Source organism: Trachurus japonicus, chromosome 6 (assembly GCF_045865225.1).
Source record: "Trachurus japonicus isolate A0001 chromosome 6, Traja_1.0".
Taxonomy (NCBI): Eukaryota; Metazoa; Chordata; class Actinopteri; order Carangiformes; family Carangidae; genus Trachurus; species Trachurus japonicus.
The window spans coordinates 28,256,165-28,271,219 of NC_140912.1; the positions used below are offsets into that span (position 1 = coordinate 28,256,165).

The 15,055-nt window shown below is 41.4% G+C and overlaps 1 protein-coding gene across 1 annotated transcript; it reads left to right on the plus strand.

Annotated features, from left to right (window-relative positions):
- The first annotated feature begins 2,719 nt into the window (after positions 1 to 2,719).
- On the plus strand, positions 2,720 to 4,031 carry LOC146986349 (zinc-binding protein A33-like). The gene has a single exon (XM_085780618.1). It carries the CDS (start codon positions 2,800 to 2,802, stop codon positions 3,904 to 3,906), a length of 1,107 nt encoding a protein of 368 aa, XP_085636744.1. The 5' UTR covers positions 2,720 to 2,799; the 3' UTR covers positions 3,907 to 4,031.
- The last annotated feature ends 11,024 nt before the right edge of the window (positions 4,032 to 15,055 follow it).

Genomic DNA, 15,055 nt, shown 5'->3' on the forward strand with positions numbered 1-15,055 from the left:
TGATTGTCAGACCTCTTTGATGGAGAAAACGATCATCCTCCTCCCTGTCTCACTCTCTGCAGGTTGTTTCAGTGCAAGACCTGAAGCTCGATATACTGTAGCTGCACTGGACTAGGTTAAAGAAAGTTCAAAACATGTAAGAAACAGCACTCCAAGTTTAGAGAGTGCTAAAGTTTTACTTTATACCTCATTAGAAATTCAGCACCCAGTTTTTTTTTTGTTCATGTGAGTTGAGCGCATTGTCTCCCATTTATAACTAGGTTAAAGGAAACAATTTAATGTTTATTTGAGGCTCATCCTATCAAATCCCACTCATATGTTAACTGTGATTGGCTGTCGTGAGTGAAACAGCTTCTTTAGGGTCGTAGGAAAAATTGGTTCCAGGTGAGTGGGCAGAGTGACCTCTTAAACCAGGGTCGAGCTGCTGTGTAACATAGCGGCTGGGACTCTTTAATTTAACCTCTGTAGTATTGGCTACACCGACAACATAGATCTGACTTTACATTCAAAACAACAGTGGCAAGAGTGAAAAATACATAGTAAGTTCAGGTGCATTTCAAGAACAAAGTACGTGGATCTTTTAGCTCCTAAAATGTTCTTGTGGTCCATTGTTGTCTGTGTTTTCGCTCCGGACTTAAATCTGGGAAGACTACCAATCAGTCTAATGATGTATAAAAAAAAACACACACAGGCCTAGGTGGCAATAAGAAGAAGATGAAGTCCATACAAGGAAGATAAGGCCATAAAAGTGACAGACATGCTGGCATCATCATCATACGTTCATCACTGACAGTGTTTTCATTCTGCTATCCTCTGATCAGGGACTGAATTTAGACTCTGGTTTCTGTGGGAGAAATGAGGCTTGTTTGGTTCAGATTGTTTCGTCTTGCAAATTGTCATCTTAAGAGCCCACAAAGAAACAGACAAACCGTTAGCCTACTGAATGGTTTGCATCAAGTTGTCAGCACCGTTGCTATGCCAGTTAGCATGAAACTCCCTCCAATGTTCACAAAAGTAAATGTAAGGCCTAGTAAAAGCTTCTTTCACCAACTTGCGTGGAACAGCTGTGATGTCAGACAAATTCGTCTATACCTCTTTTTTCTTAAAGTTTCTGTAAGTGATGAACATAATCTCCATCCACGTCTCCAAATTGTCTCTGGGAACTAATGTTGGGAACTAATGGGAACAAAGCATGGTTGCGTTCTCTAGAGTGGAGCACCTCTACATTACATAATAATTAATGGTTGACAAACTGCGTCATAGCTGATTATCACAAAGTTTTTCTGACACCCACAGTTTTTTTGTTGGTAATGGGTGTGTTGCCACATCACTTGTTGCTAAGAGATGCTGACTCAGAGTAAATAAATGGCTTCCGGCCAAGTTCGCTTCCTCACTGTCTGCAGTCTGAACAATAACTAGGCCTACAAAGAATACACAATACTATATAACCTTTCACTATGTGTTTATGGTCAGAATCAACAAATTATGGCTAACAGCAGTAGGCTAGCTATGTTGGACACAGTTAACAATGTTTCACCATTGTCATTGATCAATAGCAGGATTTGTAAGTTTAAATCTGTAAACTATAACTGTAAAAATCTGATCTGATAAAATTGACCTAAAAGTTGGAACTGAATAAACAAAAGACAAACCAATGAAGATATTGCGTTCAGTTGAATAACAAACAAAACTGTGAGGAACCTGTGCCAAATAGTTTAACATCTAAAATAAACTTAATCAGAAAAAACATGAGGGGCTGTAAAGTTTCATTTTAAATTGCACTTATAAAAACTAAACAGACACATGTGTGCAGACGTTAACACAGTCAGTGACTCATCTGTCAGGAGGGAAACATCATGTCGACCATGACAGCTGCTTCACTCATGAATAGTCAGATGCAGAATAATAATGTTGTTGATGGAGGCAGGAACCAACCAACAATTACCAACAAACAATCACAGTCATCACACACAACACTGACGTTGACAGCAGCTGTAATGGTTGGTTTGACCTCGTCTGTGGACAGGCCATAATATATAGAATAGAATACAAAGGGGTCAGATTCATTAACTCTGTTTTTCCCATCTGTTAACATCTCTGCCCATTACTGTGCAGAAAAAAAGGACAAATTATTTTTGTTGTTGTTTGAAATGTGCAGGGAAAAGTTTCTGAAATTCACATTATCAAGTGAAAACGTTTAACTTGTCACCAATAAACTGCATAGATTCATATCAAGACTATTGTGAATACAAACAAAACATAGCTATTCAATAACCCTGTCAGGATCCAATACTATGAGTGTGTCAGAGCTTTGGAATGAGACTCGCCCTGTGTTACAGGTGGAGTCGCAGCAAGCTCCGCCCGTAATCTGACTCACCTGTGACAAACCAGGAAACCAGTTTTGTTGTTCTTCTTTCTCACTAAAGGGAGACACACAGAGACTGGAGGACAAAAATTCACCTTCACATAAGATAAAACTTAATAACCTCTTCTGAAAGACTATACAACCCTTGTTTCTTCAACCTGCTGACTCTCTGTGCTCTGATGGTGAGTTCAACAAAACACAGAGTGAAAGTAAAACTCAATGACGCTGAAGCAGGAACTGTTTGTCTGTTGTGTTTTCAGTTTTACTCGTTGCTCTCTCTGATCTCTGCTGTCCCGCTCTGTCAGGACATCTTCATAAATCCTGTTATTCTTCTCTCCTGCAGCCACAGGTTCTGTGAAGGCTGTCTGAAGAGCTGCCGGTTGAAGATACAAACGCAACAGTGTCCAGTTTGTGAGGGAGGAGCTCCCAACGCCATGTTACAGGAGAGAGAGCAGGGACCTTCAGAGGCTTTTAAGCTCTTCTGCCTGGACCACCAGCAGTCCATCAAACCCATCGGAGAAGTTGCAGAACAATGCAAGATGGAGCTTCTGGACACTCTGGACCCTTTGAAGGAGAAGTTGAGGACTCTTAGGAAAATTAAAGGGAAGTTGGATCAAACAGCAGAACACATTGAGGTCCAAGCCCGCGACACTGAGAGACAGATTAAGGAGCAGTTTGAGAAGCTTCACAAGTTTCTGCAAAAGGAAGAGGAGGCCAGGATCGCTGCCCTGAGGGAGGAGGAGAAGCAGAAGAGTCGGACGGTGAGGAGGAGGATGGAGGCTCTGAGCCGACAGATAGCAGCTCTGTCGGACACGGTCAGAGCCGCGGAGGACGAGCTGAGAGCCGAAGACGTCTTGTTCCTGCAGAACTACGAGGCCGCGGCGGAAAGACTCAAGCGGTTCCCACTGCAAGACGATGACCTGACGGTCCCTGGAGGTCTCATAGATGAGGCCAAACACCTGGGCAACCTCACCTTCCACATCTGGAGCAAGATGAAGGACACGGTCCGCTACAGTCCAGTGGTTCTGGATCCAAACACCGCCGAACCAGGACTCATGCTGTCTGAAGATCTGACCCGTGTGAGGCGAGCGCAGAAACAGCAGCTTCCCGACAACCCGGAGAGGTTCGATACCCACTCGTCCGTCCTGGGCTCCGAGGGCTTCGGATCGGGGACTCACATCTGGGACGTGGAGGTCGGAGACAGCACGGACTGCTTGGGAGTGTTAGCCGAGTCTGTCCGCAGGAAAGGAGACATACTGTCCGGATTATGGATCATTTGGTTCTGTGGAGGTAAATACTCGGCGTGGTCGCCCTCGGCTCCCGTCACCGACCTCCCAGTGAAGCAGAAGTTCCAGAGGATCAGAGTGAATCTGGACTGGGACAGAGGAAAGCTGTCGTTCTCCGATCCCGACTCGAACACGCACATACACACCTTCACAGACACTTTCACCGAGAAGCTGTTTCCATACATTGAAACTCTGCATAAACTCCCAGTGAAGATCTTACCACTGAAGGTCTCCGTCACAGTGGAACAGAGATGATTATGTCTTTCATGCTATTTATTTCTGAAGGGGAAAATAAATTTAATACATAATCAATACTGCAATATATTTATCTTATATGGTGATACATGATATTTTGTATACAGTACCTCAATATTTCAAAAGCACTTGTTGACTTAACACTTTGGGGCATAATATCACACCAGTGTGTTGATTCTAGTCCCTGCAATGTTTACATCTCACTCTTTTTCTATCTTGGCTCTTTAGTTTTATGGGTTTGGTGTCATTTTAAATTATTATATTTTTGTTATTATAGTAGATAATCATTGTTTATATTCAACAACCTGCATTTTATTGTATTTATTTATATTATTGTTGAACTTGACTTACATTTGTCTTAAATACTGGATGTTTTTCATGACGGTAATGAAATTTCTTTGCTCAAGGTTAAAATGTCTCTTGTTTCTGTGATGTTTACAGAAATACAACAATTAGCTAGGTCACCTAAACATGACTGGACTATAGTCTGCAGTTAAATCTACCAGACATCTTATTATACACAACTCCTTTTTCTGCTGTGTTGCCACCATCTGTTGAGCCAGACATGGATAAAAATAGACCTCATTTAATCCGTGTTTCCTTGAGAGTGATGCAGAGTGACTGAAAGTCTGGTACCGCTTCAGATTACTGTGACAGAGAAGGTCTTAAGTCGTATCTTAGTCCAGTCCTTGAAGAAGTTCAGCTGACTTCTGACCAGAAAGGTAAAGTGTCGACTGTTGAGTATTTTGGATACAAGAAAAAAGAAAAGATGTACATCTACAGTAACTTGTAGAAGAGCAATGTTGGGTTCACCACTCATCCAAAGACTTCCTTGTCTCATCAGCAACACATGATGTGAAGTACAAGAAAATCAAAATCAAAATGAGTGACAGTGAGTCCTGAGTTAGATTGTACAAAGTGAAGATAATCTTCCTTTGATGTGCAGCTTAAAATAAATAATGTTCATTTTTTGGCCTGTGACCACAGACACACTGACACTGTCACAGTGTAGAGAGCCACTAAACTGTCACCCAGTGGCTTTTGTCCCTTTGGCTCTGCTGACAGTAGTTAAAGGTTTAAAGGACTCTCACTGCTCTGAAGTGATAAAGGATCCAGTGTGAAGGTGCCTGTTGTCCTGCTGTCACACAGGTCACAGTCTCAGCAGGAGCTGCACAGGGAGAAGATTAGGAGCGTATGGTCTCTCTGATCCTGCTGTAATGAGTCGGCCTGGAAGCAGACGACTCATTACTGCTCCTGGTGGAAAAGCCGCTCTCTCAAAGCCTTTATACTGTACTTACATATACTCCTTTAAAAAGATATTCATCATGAAAATTTGGAAATGCATTGGGAGGAATCATCTGTCAAATTGGTATTATTTAAAGCAGAAGTAAGCGATCCGGTCGTTTTGGCTAACTTCTTGTCAGTCGATGGAGTTAGCAGTCCCCGCCCTCGTCCCTACGTCACCACATTCACGCGCATCCCTTGGCTGCACACACAGAGAGGACTGCCCCTTTATGCCGTTCTCTCTCCTTATTGGATAAAGGTTGTAGGATACAAGGAAAGTTTTCTCCTCGGCTTACAGCAGAGCAGAGTGACTGACAGACCCGTGTTTCGGACCAAACACTCTATATAAGTGATTGCTGTCGGAAGATATAACTATTTAAGACTTACATTAACACAAACATTCCGCTTACTTCTGCTTTATTTAATTCCCCAAAATGGTCAACAAGTAAGTGAAGACTCATGACTTTTGAAAAGTTTCAACTTAAGTTGTTAAGATTCAAATAATCAAAAGTTGAGTTGTCTTTTTCTATTGTTTTCGTGTTTTATAGTAAAAAATGTGATTCAAATTAAGTTAAATTTATCCATCAGACAATAACACATCAACATATTCAAAATATTTTTTGTCCCAAAGTGTGAAAACGTCAAAAAAAAAGAAAGAAAAAATACAATGTTCTTTTTTTCATGGAAAAGCAGCACAGGATATGAGAAGCTACATTTTTCAGCAGCAGAAATGGGACCTCGGAGAGACAGTATTCATCCAGCTGTAACTGTGTTGCCTCCACAGAGATGAATGTCTCATCCACATGACGGCTGACGGGGAGGGAGGTGGCTCCTGCTGCGCGGTGGCCAAACCAAACTGCAGCCCGGCTCCCCGGCCGCTCCTCAGAGGCCCATATATCTGAAATGGCCGTGTTTGGCTTACATCTCCAGGTAGTTCATACACACCATAAATATACATGGGAGCGCATGCATACATGACAGGAGCGCAGGATAATGTACAGAAAAAAAGTTGGTGTAAATCATGGTTGACTTTAAGGTAAGATACTGTACATCATAAAACACATTTCATACACTTAATATAAAGACATTGGACTCGAGTGTGTCGGCTGCCAGGGCTGTAAAAAATAGAAGATTCATTAATCTGAATTAACTCTAATCTGATAAAATGATTCAAAAAATGGTTCATATACCTTCATGTATAGAAAAATGAGGTAATTCACACTTCTGTCCACTAGATGGCACCAAAGGATTTGTATCTTTCCGCAGCCATAGCTACAAAGATGTGCACTTTCCTTTCAAGTTCACATACACTTTAGAAAATAATATTAGGAATTGGTAAATTATAGGAAATAATAAAGCCACAACTGATGTTATTTCTGTCATACACAGATCATGTTGCTTAGTTTTAATATCATTCAGTTAAATTCAACATCTGGTCAAAAGTGATGATCTAAAACAATCCTGTAGCCTACTTGAAACAAATGGTTTTCTGGTTTGGTTTAAAGGACCTTGATCTCAACTCAATCTAAAATATTCAGGATGAACCAAAACACCAACAGTGGCTCAGGTCCAACCATCCAACAACATTATTATTAGACTGACTTTACTTTTGCTCTTGTGGCTGAATGGGAGTCAATCCTGCAGATAGTTTTCAAAATCTGGTGGAAAACCTGAAATCAGAGGGGTGGATTATGTTGAAGCAAATATGTGCATAGCCTAATATATGGATTTTCATATGCTTTTATATAGTGCCACGATGCATATCTGCAAAGGAAGGTGGAAAAGGAAAGGAAGGTGGATGTTAGATCATCACGCCATCTGCTGGTTCATGTGTGACACAGTTTGGAGGAAACTGCAGCGTCTTTTCCAGTTGTTTTCCACTCACAGCTTCTCCCAGAGCCTGCACAGGTAGGTAGCCTATGTTTATGTTATACTGAACTTGACAAAGGTGCTAATTGATAATCAACACTCCTCCCAGTTTGGTGGTAGAGGTGTCAATGAAACCATATGGATCATTCATTCTAGATAATCCAGTTCCAGATGTCAATATGCTGTCAAGATGTTGTAGGGAAATCAGCTAAGGTCACACATTATTACACAGCCAGAAATGTGCAAACCAAACACGATACCCACATGTTATTGCTGAACATTTCATTCCAAAACCAAGGTCATTATTTTACAGTTATAACATCCTCCACTGTTCTGGGAAGGAACAACACCAGACTTTAATGACTGGCTGCAGGGACTGGCTTTGCAGTGGCTGTTTAATTTCCAAATCATGCTGGATGTGGTTAAAGTCGGAGTTCTGTGCAAGACTGGTCAAGTTCTTCCACACCGAAGCTGAAGGTTAAGACTTTTCTCTTCGCTGGAGCTAAGAGGTCGAGGTATGTAGACAGGGGTTTCTGAATATGTAGTCCGAACCAGACAGATGTATCTTGACAATATACCATGTTTCTTCGAAGGTTTTAAATACTGTAAATGAGAAAGATTTAACATAATGGAAAAATCTCGATGTGAAAACTCAACAGAGACTGAAGTAGTTTTCCCAGTTTTACCAACATGACCACGACAAATCGCAAATCTCTTCTACAACCTGTGACTTTGAGGTGAAACATGTCAGTGGAGGATGGACAGGAAAGGAAGAGGCTGCTGTCCTTCCTCTGCTGCCAGGCTGATATTTCTCTGATGGCACGGCACAAGTGGCTCTAAAACCACTTAAAGACAATGAGGAGGGAGGGAAGGGAAGCGGTGGGGAGGTGGGTGGGTGGGTGGGTGAGCACCAGGTGGGACTGAGAGCTGCTGCCGCGCTCTCTCACCTTTTTCATCAAAGAAGATGGAAGATGGCAGAGCGCTTGCGTTATGATGGAGCACTTAGGCTGCAGATCCAAAACATAAAAGGGAAAGACGAATGCACTTAATACCCCAACACTTGGAGAGAAGACAGAGCAGCAGTGATGGCCTGGTTCAGAGGTGGTATTGATCAGCTGTGTGGAGAGGGTTTTTTTAATATAGGATGTACACTTCAACATCGCTGTACCTCACAGCCTTTGTTAGAAAGTGTCTTGCTCAAGGATACTTCTGTAGCTTTTAGCTCAAAATAATAGCCTAAATGGATTGGCAGCATATAGACAGAGGAACATGTCACCACACCTGGTTTTCTTACCACCATCATCGGGGTCAGATACTTTAATAATGAGCTGTAATGGCAGCTCATGGTTCATGTAAGGTATTAAGGTATATTAAGGGCTACCAGCAAACATTGCATTGTTCATCATCAAACTTCGATCCAAAGGTGCAGACAAAGTTGACATTGATAGATAGATTCACAGTGGAGTAAATGAAGATAACGGTAAAACTACCACTCATCCAAAAGTGACCAAAGAGAAAAGGAAAACAACTAAAGACTTATTTCACAATATAGTAAGAAAGTGAAAGATTAAGTAAGGTTTGCTATTGCTATATAGTTAGCAGCATTAGCATCAAGAGCTATTTTCTTACCAGTTTGAAAGAAACATTGAAAGCCCATCATCAAACTTTGTTCCTTTGGCTACTCTCCAAGAGCACAAACACAGTTAGCATAGATAAATACATCTCTGGAGTTAATAAAAATAATGGTAAATAGAAAGAAAGAAAGAGGATAATGTTCACACACGACTGCTGCTCATGCGAAAGTTAAAATATAAGATAAACACAGCTGCTTTAGAAAAAAAGCAACATATTTCACAATATAGCCTACAGTAGTGCATATTTGACAAATAGGTCTGATAGCAGTTCATAGAGCATGTACTGTATCTGTAGCCTAAATATTTCATGCTTTTATTATTCATGTTGCAGCATTTGAATGCATCACTAGCATGACCTGCTCGGATGACTTAAACCACAGTGTTGTTCTGTCACTGCTCAGCTTTGAAAAACTGCAAGAATACTGTACACTCTAAATAATACAATATATTTAATATAAGCGAGAAGACAAGGGAGTCCAGTAAAATATTTATGGTGATGGAAAACTGTGCCTCCTGAAGGCTAAAATGATCAGTGAATCAAATGCAGAAGGAGGAGTTCATTTACACTTTTATTGGCTTCTTCCTCACATACTTTCACCTCAGAGCCAAATAGGCTACTGTACAGTAAAAGCCAAAGTTGTGTTTCACAATGAAGCCGCCTGATAAAACTATTCTGTCATGGGGCTTGGATGAAAACAAATTCTGTTAGAGCCTATTTACCAAAAAAAAAAAGTTTGTATTTCTTTAAAATGTTGGCATTGTATTCATAAGGATTAAAAGAAGCAAAGAAGCAGGGGGCCCGGACTGTTAGGTACAGTCTAACAGAGATGAGAATTAGGTCTTGAAGGTGTGACACTTCCATAACTCGGAGGAGCGAAAAACATTTCTTCCCTAGGACCCTACACCCATCATCCTGTTGCCTTGTTAAATGTGTGAAAGTCTCACCTGGCGTGAAGCAACCAGTCACAGTCTGACATTTTACACCCATACTGCAGCTGTGTACTGTCAGTTTCTGGTGGTCATGGACAGGGTTGCCAACTCTCACGCATCTGGCGTGTGTCACACGCTTTTAGGTCCTGTCTCACGCTCTCACGCCACTCAAACAATTCTCACGCCAAAATCAAGCGATTTGGCAAAAAAAAAAAAAAATTTAAAGCAAGCTTTGGCACTCGTCAATAGGCTCTCTGATTGGTGTGCGCGATGCTTATCCGCGTGTCGATTGGACGGCTGCTCAATGCTGTGATCACAGCACATAGGACGGGGAGTTGTCGATCCGCGACCCCCCCCACCCCCCCACCAACAGCGGCACGGTGCTGAAGCCTGGACCCGACTTGGTCCGAATCCGATGGCCAAAAAAGAGAGGGAGAGAGCGAAGCCCGAGACACAACCTGACCTGACCGAGTGTTTTCAGACTGAACGGCTGGAACTGACGCCTGCGGTCGGGCTGGTTGGGCCAGTCCGTTGAAAACTATAAAATCAAGATGCAGACTGGGTAGCACAAAAGTACAGCCAGGCAGCTCAGTCCAGAGAGCAGAGGAGAGAGAGACAGCGCAGCAACAGGTGTGTGTGTGTGTGTGTGTGTGTGTGTGTGTGTGTGTGTGTGTGTGTGTGTGTACGTCTGTGTGTACGTGTGTGCGCATGCATGCACGTGTGCCATACCTGTAAACTCTGAATGGGTATGTAGAATGTTTATTACAGAAGAGAAACACACATTTCAGGACCTGACTTGTATCATCAGGCTGTAATAGAAGACTGAAAATCACAGGACATGTCTGTTCTGTCCTTTCATATATTAATAGGCTCAATAGGCTGGTCCAGGCCAAAAGCCACAGCTCCCCACTAGACCAGTTTCATACACTCCAGCCATACAATGATAGGAACCACAGATCTGCTTTTTTCCCTCTTATCTGAAGCAAATGTTGTGTTTTCCCTTTATTTTCTTCTCAGAGTACACCAGAATGCTTCAAATACATGTTAAAATCACAATTTTTTCCTGGGGGGGTGCCCCCAGACCCCCCTAGAGGGATATACGTATTTGGTCACCTATTACACCTCTAGCCTACTCAGTTTGCAGGAATAATGTGTGTGTGTGTGTGTGTGTGTGTGTGTGTGTGTGTGTGTGTGTGTGTGTGTGTGTGTGTGTGTGTGTGTGACAGAAAAACTACAATAAACATAACTATTATTATAGACCAAACCCCCCCCCCGCCAACAGAATCTCACTCCAGCCCAGGACCAAAAGTTGGCAACCCTGTCATGGATCATGTCATGGAGCTTTTCTAGTCTAGATTATCTTGCTCTGGTTCAATTTAATAGTGTGACATAGCAATTTACTGTCAATTATTACTAAGCTTAAATTCTTAAAGCTTAATCATTGAATAAACAAACCCATCGATGAGTCAAATGAACAGAATCTGTCGGCCTGCCCTCCATCGGATTGGGTTTGGTGGCAAATTGGCAGTTGTGTGTTAGCGAGGCAGGGGTGCAATGCTCCTCTAAAGCAAAGAAATCTGAAGGTTTCTGAGTTTCCAGAGAGTAGAGAATGTGTGAGAAGCATATACGTATATAAAAATCTCAATTATATTTTTTCTCATTCAATTAAGCTGAACAGTATTTGCTGATGTAAAAACTAATTTGATTTGATTTAAAGTTCAAGAGTCATGCAGGGAGCAAAGCTCGTTTCCAGCAGCTGCAACACCAAAGGTTTATAATTATAATATGTATTAAAGGGTCATTTAAGATCAACCTGTGGAGCCATTAGCAGGGAAAAAAAACCTTTTCCTATCTCAATGCATTAAATTAAAGATTTTAATGTAACATAATAATAGTCACCATTGGTTTTTATTGACGGTTAGCCTCAACACCTGTTTCCATATCATTCTTTGCAAGACCCTTTGTCATTATTAGTCAAGCGATTGTAAAACACCCCATCAGCGCCACGGACTGGACACAAGTGTCAGTGAATTTAGAGGGGAACAGAAAGGAGCTAGCTGTTAGCACTGTATGAACAGAAGCAAATCTAGGCCTATAGGGTTTCTTTCCTCCAGTGGATACTCTCGGCCTGCAAAGAAGAAGTTTGATGCTGATCTCCACTAAATTATCATAGGCTATTGTCTGTCTGTCTGTATATCTGTGTTTATTTAATTATTGTTGATGTCTGTGTCCACTTTTCGTGGTAAACGTATGTTGAATGTTAATTCGCACATTTGGAGTTTTGGGGAAACGCAATTTCGATCCCCTGTGTAATTGACTGTTACATAGTGTGATTGACAATGAAGTTCACTAAACTAAACTAAACTAAACTAAATTAGTGCATGTTTAAATAAGTGGTGCTAATGCTATCTTTGTAGCAATAGCAAATAGCAGCTTGTTTAAGCAGCTACACAACAGAGCATGCTCTTATGATTGGTTTAAGGAATCAGTGTCAAACAAACTTTATTTTGAGACTCAGTTGAGCCTCTTCTTGCACAAGACGCTAAATGTTTCTGATCGTGGTTCGGGTAAATCTCGATGATACTGGGAAAAGACTCATTTCTTTTTCATTACATTGATCGAGGACCACAAAAAAGCTCTTCAATTTGCAGGATTGCAAGTGCACAAATGTCAGATGATTAGAGACTAGATCGAGGAAAAGAGACAAATGGAGCTGTGCAGAGGATTATTTACGGGATTATTTATGGTGTGACTTCTTTGATTGAATCACTTTGGCATCTCCTTATATCACCGCTGCTCTCTTGAAGAATTTAGTTTCCATGGTTGTGGCTGCGATGTACAGGAAAATAACTTAAGATGAATCATCGATGTACGTTCCTTGGATGAGCGGCTCCTCCGTAATGCATCTTCAGCCCAGATGAGCAAAGAGGGAGGAAAACATTACTGAGCACAAAGAAGGGATGTAAAAATAGCAAGAAGAGTGAAGTGAGGTGGTGGAGACGTGGTCTCATCTCATCTGCCAAACATGAAAAGATTTAAGGTAGCCTACAACATACTGGAAATGTAATTTACTGTCTGTTTCTGTGGGAAGAGCGTTGTTTTTAATTTGTTTTGTCAGCACAGTGAAGTATAAGCAACATTTATTTCAAATGTAGTTGTCAATTTAAGGGAGTATGACTCAAATATGACAGGAACTGGATGTCCCAGAAGAGCTGCAGGGATGGACAGATGAGATTTAATCCATTGTAGTGTGGATATGGTTTATTCATCACAGTCTCGACACAAACTTTTCTTTGGTTTTTGTTTTTTGTTTCCATGTAACTTTTCTCAATCCTGGATAAAGCCTCATCTGATCTGACATTTGACGACCAATTAACAACGAAACATGTGACTGAAACGACAGGATCTGAAATCTGCAAGACTGCAACCTGAAGCTCAGATCTAATGACAGAGCAGAATCTGTATCGAAGGCGTTTCGATCTGAGAAAACCGGGAGACACGACAAATGATCTGTTTTGTCATATAAGGTACAGGGACTTGTGCCATTGTGGAGAACAAAACAGCACAGGAACAACACTCAGTACCTGTGTTTAGAGCAACCCATAAATTATATGGTCCAACACTTCCTTTGTCTGTGAAACACACCCTCTGGGTATTGTGCTGTATCATCTCACCCATACGTCCCATGTGGATGCTAACACGACTGTAGCGTTGTTGCAACAGGAAGTGAAGGATTTCTCCTCAGGGCCGGATCGAATGTCACACAACAATAGTCTGCATTCCTTATTATTACATCTACCTGGGTTGTGTATTTCAACATGTAGCCTCTATACAATCTGTTCCCGATCCTGTTGCACAACAAAAATGCTTCACACAAGTGATGGTTGGGTCTGATGGGCATGTCTTCATATGATGGCGACGTGCAGCCTTATACTTTGACCTGCCTGCCATCAAAACCGAGCAGGACGCACTTTATAAGGGTTTGATCAAAGCAGACTGACGTTATGAACAGCGACAGTGGAGCGGTTGGATGATTCATGAGCACAAATTAAATTTTTAAGGCACTACCTGGAGACTCGCCGCATGACGAGTGTCATTTTTCCTAAAAGCTAATAAAGGCTGCAGTCTGTCCGGTGAGGAGGAAGTTGGAGCTCTCGTGGGTATCGTATTTTGTTTCAAGCCGAGGTAAATAAAAAGACGGATCAGTTTTCTTCCCGGTCGGAGTTCTGCCTTGCAGCTCCTTCATATGTCTTCCTCCAATCCAACAGATGACAGGAGTCGCTGGTATTTCACTTGTTGAATATGATTTATGTCATCGTTGTAGTGCAGAGACATTGTTAGAGGTTCAGGTTAGTGTCCACCCTCGCTCAAAGAAAAACAACAGAGCCACTTATTCCTATAAAGAGCTCACCTCCGAGCCGGCCTCATTACCGATGTGGCTCGTCAGATACAGTAGGTGTCGAGTCGGTGGGACACTCGTTAGTTTGACTCATATAGTACGATTGGCTTCAAAAACAACACAGTCAATTGGATGCTTTGATTTTGATCCAGTCCAGAAGTTGTTGCAGCCAAAGGATGTGGAAGTTGTTGTTAATCCAGGAAACTTTTAAGTTTTATATTTGGACAGCCTTTTGTTTTTTGTGAATCTGATTCAATTTCCACTTTCTTTATATAATTGGCTTCATTAAAATGGCTTTGTACGTACTTGGTCGATGAAACTGTTGAAACTGTGAGTTTAGAGGAGAAAATGAAGAGACCACCGAATTTCATTTTTATGCTCTTTAATTCGAGGCCAGTGGTTCCCGACCTGTTCCAACTCATGACCCACTTGAAAGCCTCAGAAATGTCACTGGCCCACATCTGCCCCCATAACAACGCACAAAGGCCAAATAATGCCTCCTCAAAGCACTTTTTCAAAATTTTTAATGGCGCATTAAGGAATGAACCAAAACCAGGGGAAGCTGCACTTATTTTTCATGGTTGTTTGATGTGGGAGAGATTCAGCATCTGTCTCTTAGTTGATTGTTTTCTTCCTGATGCCAAGCAGATACCCACTTCCACAGTGGAAGTTTTTAGTGCAAAACAGCAAAATGTCATTGTAACAGTAACTGTCGTATAATGTGGTTTTAAGAAGACATAAAATATAAAATGACATGCTACTTTTTTTTTTTTTATGTGTGTTTGAGCTACGTTTTGTATGATCTTATCTTATCTTATCTTATCACAGTGATAGCACTTAGTACAAGAAAAAGAAATAAAGTCTGTGTTTATTTTCATTTCTTATTGTCATTGTCAAATTGTTATTGTTTCGCATTTTACACATTTTGATTTATTTGGACCGAATACTTAATTTAAAGGGACAACGAGGAGTTTTGGAAAGAAAAGTGTTTTTACACTACATTTCCCATGAGCCTCTGCGCGCACAGTGAAAT

Excerpts from the sequence above, each read along its gene's own strand:
- LOC146986349 (XM_085780618.1), top strand. The coding sequence starts at position 2,800 with ATGTTACAGGAGAGAGAGCAGGGACCTTCAGAGGCTTTTAAGCTCTTC.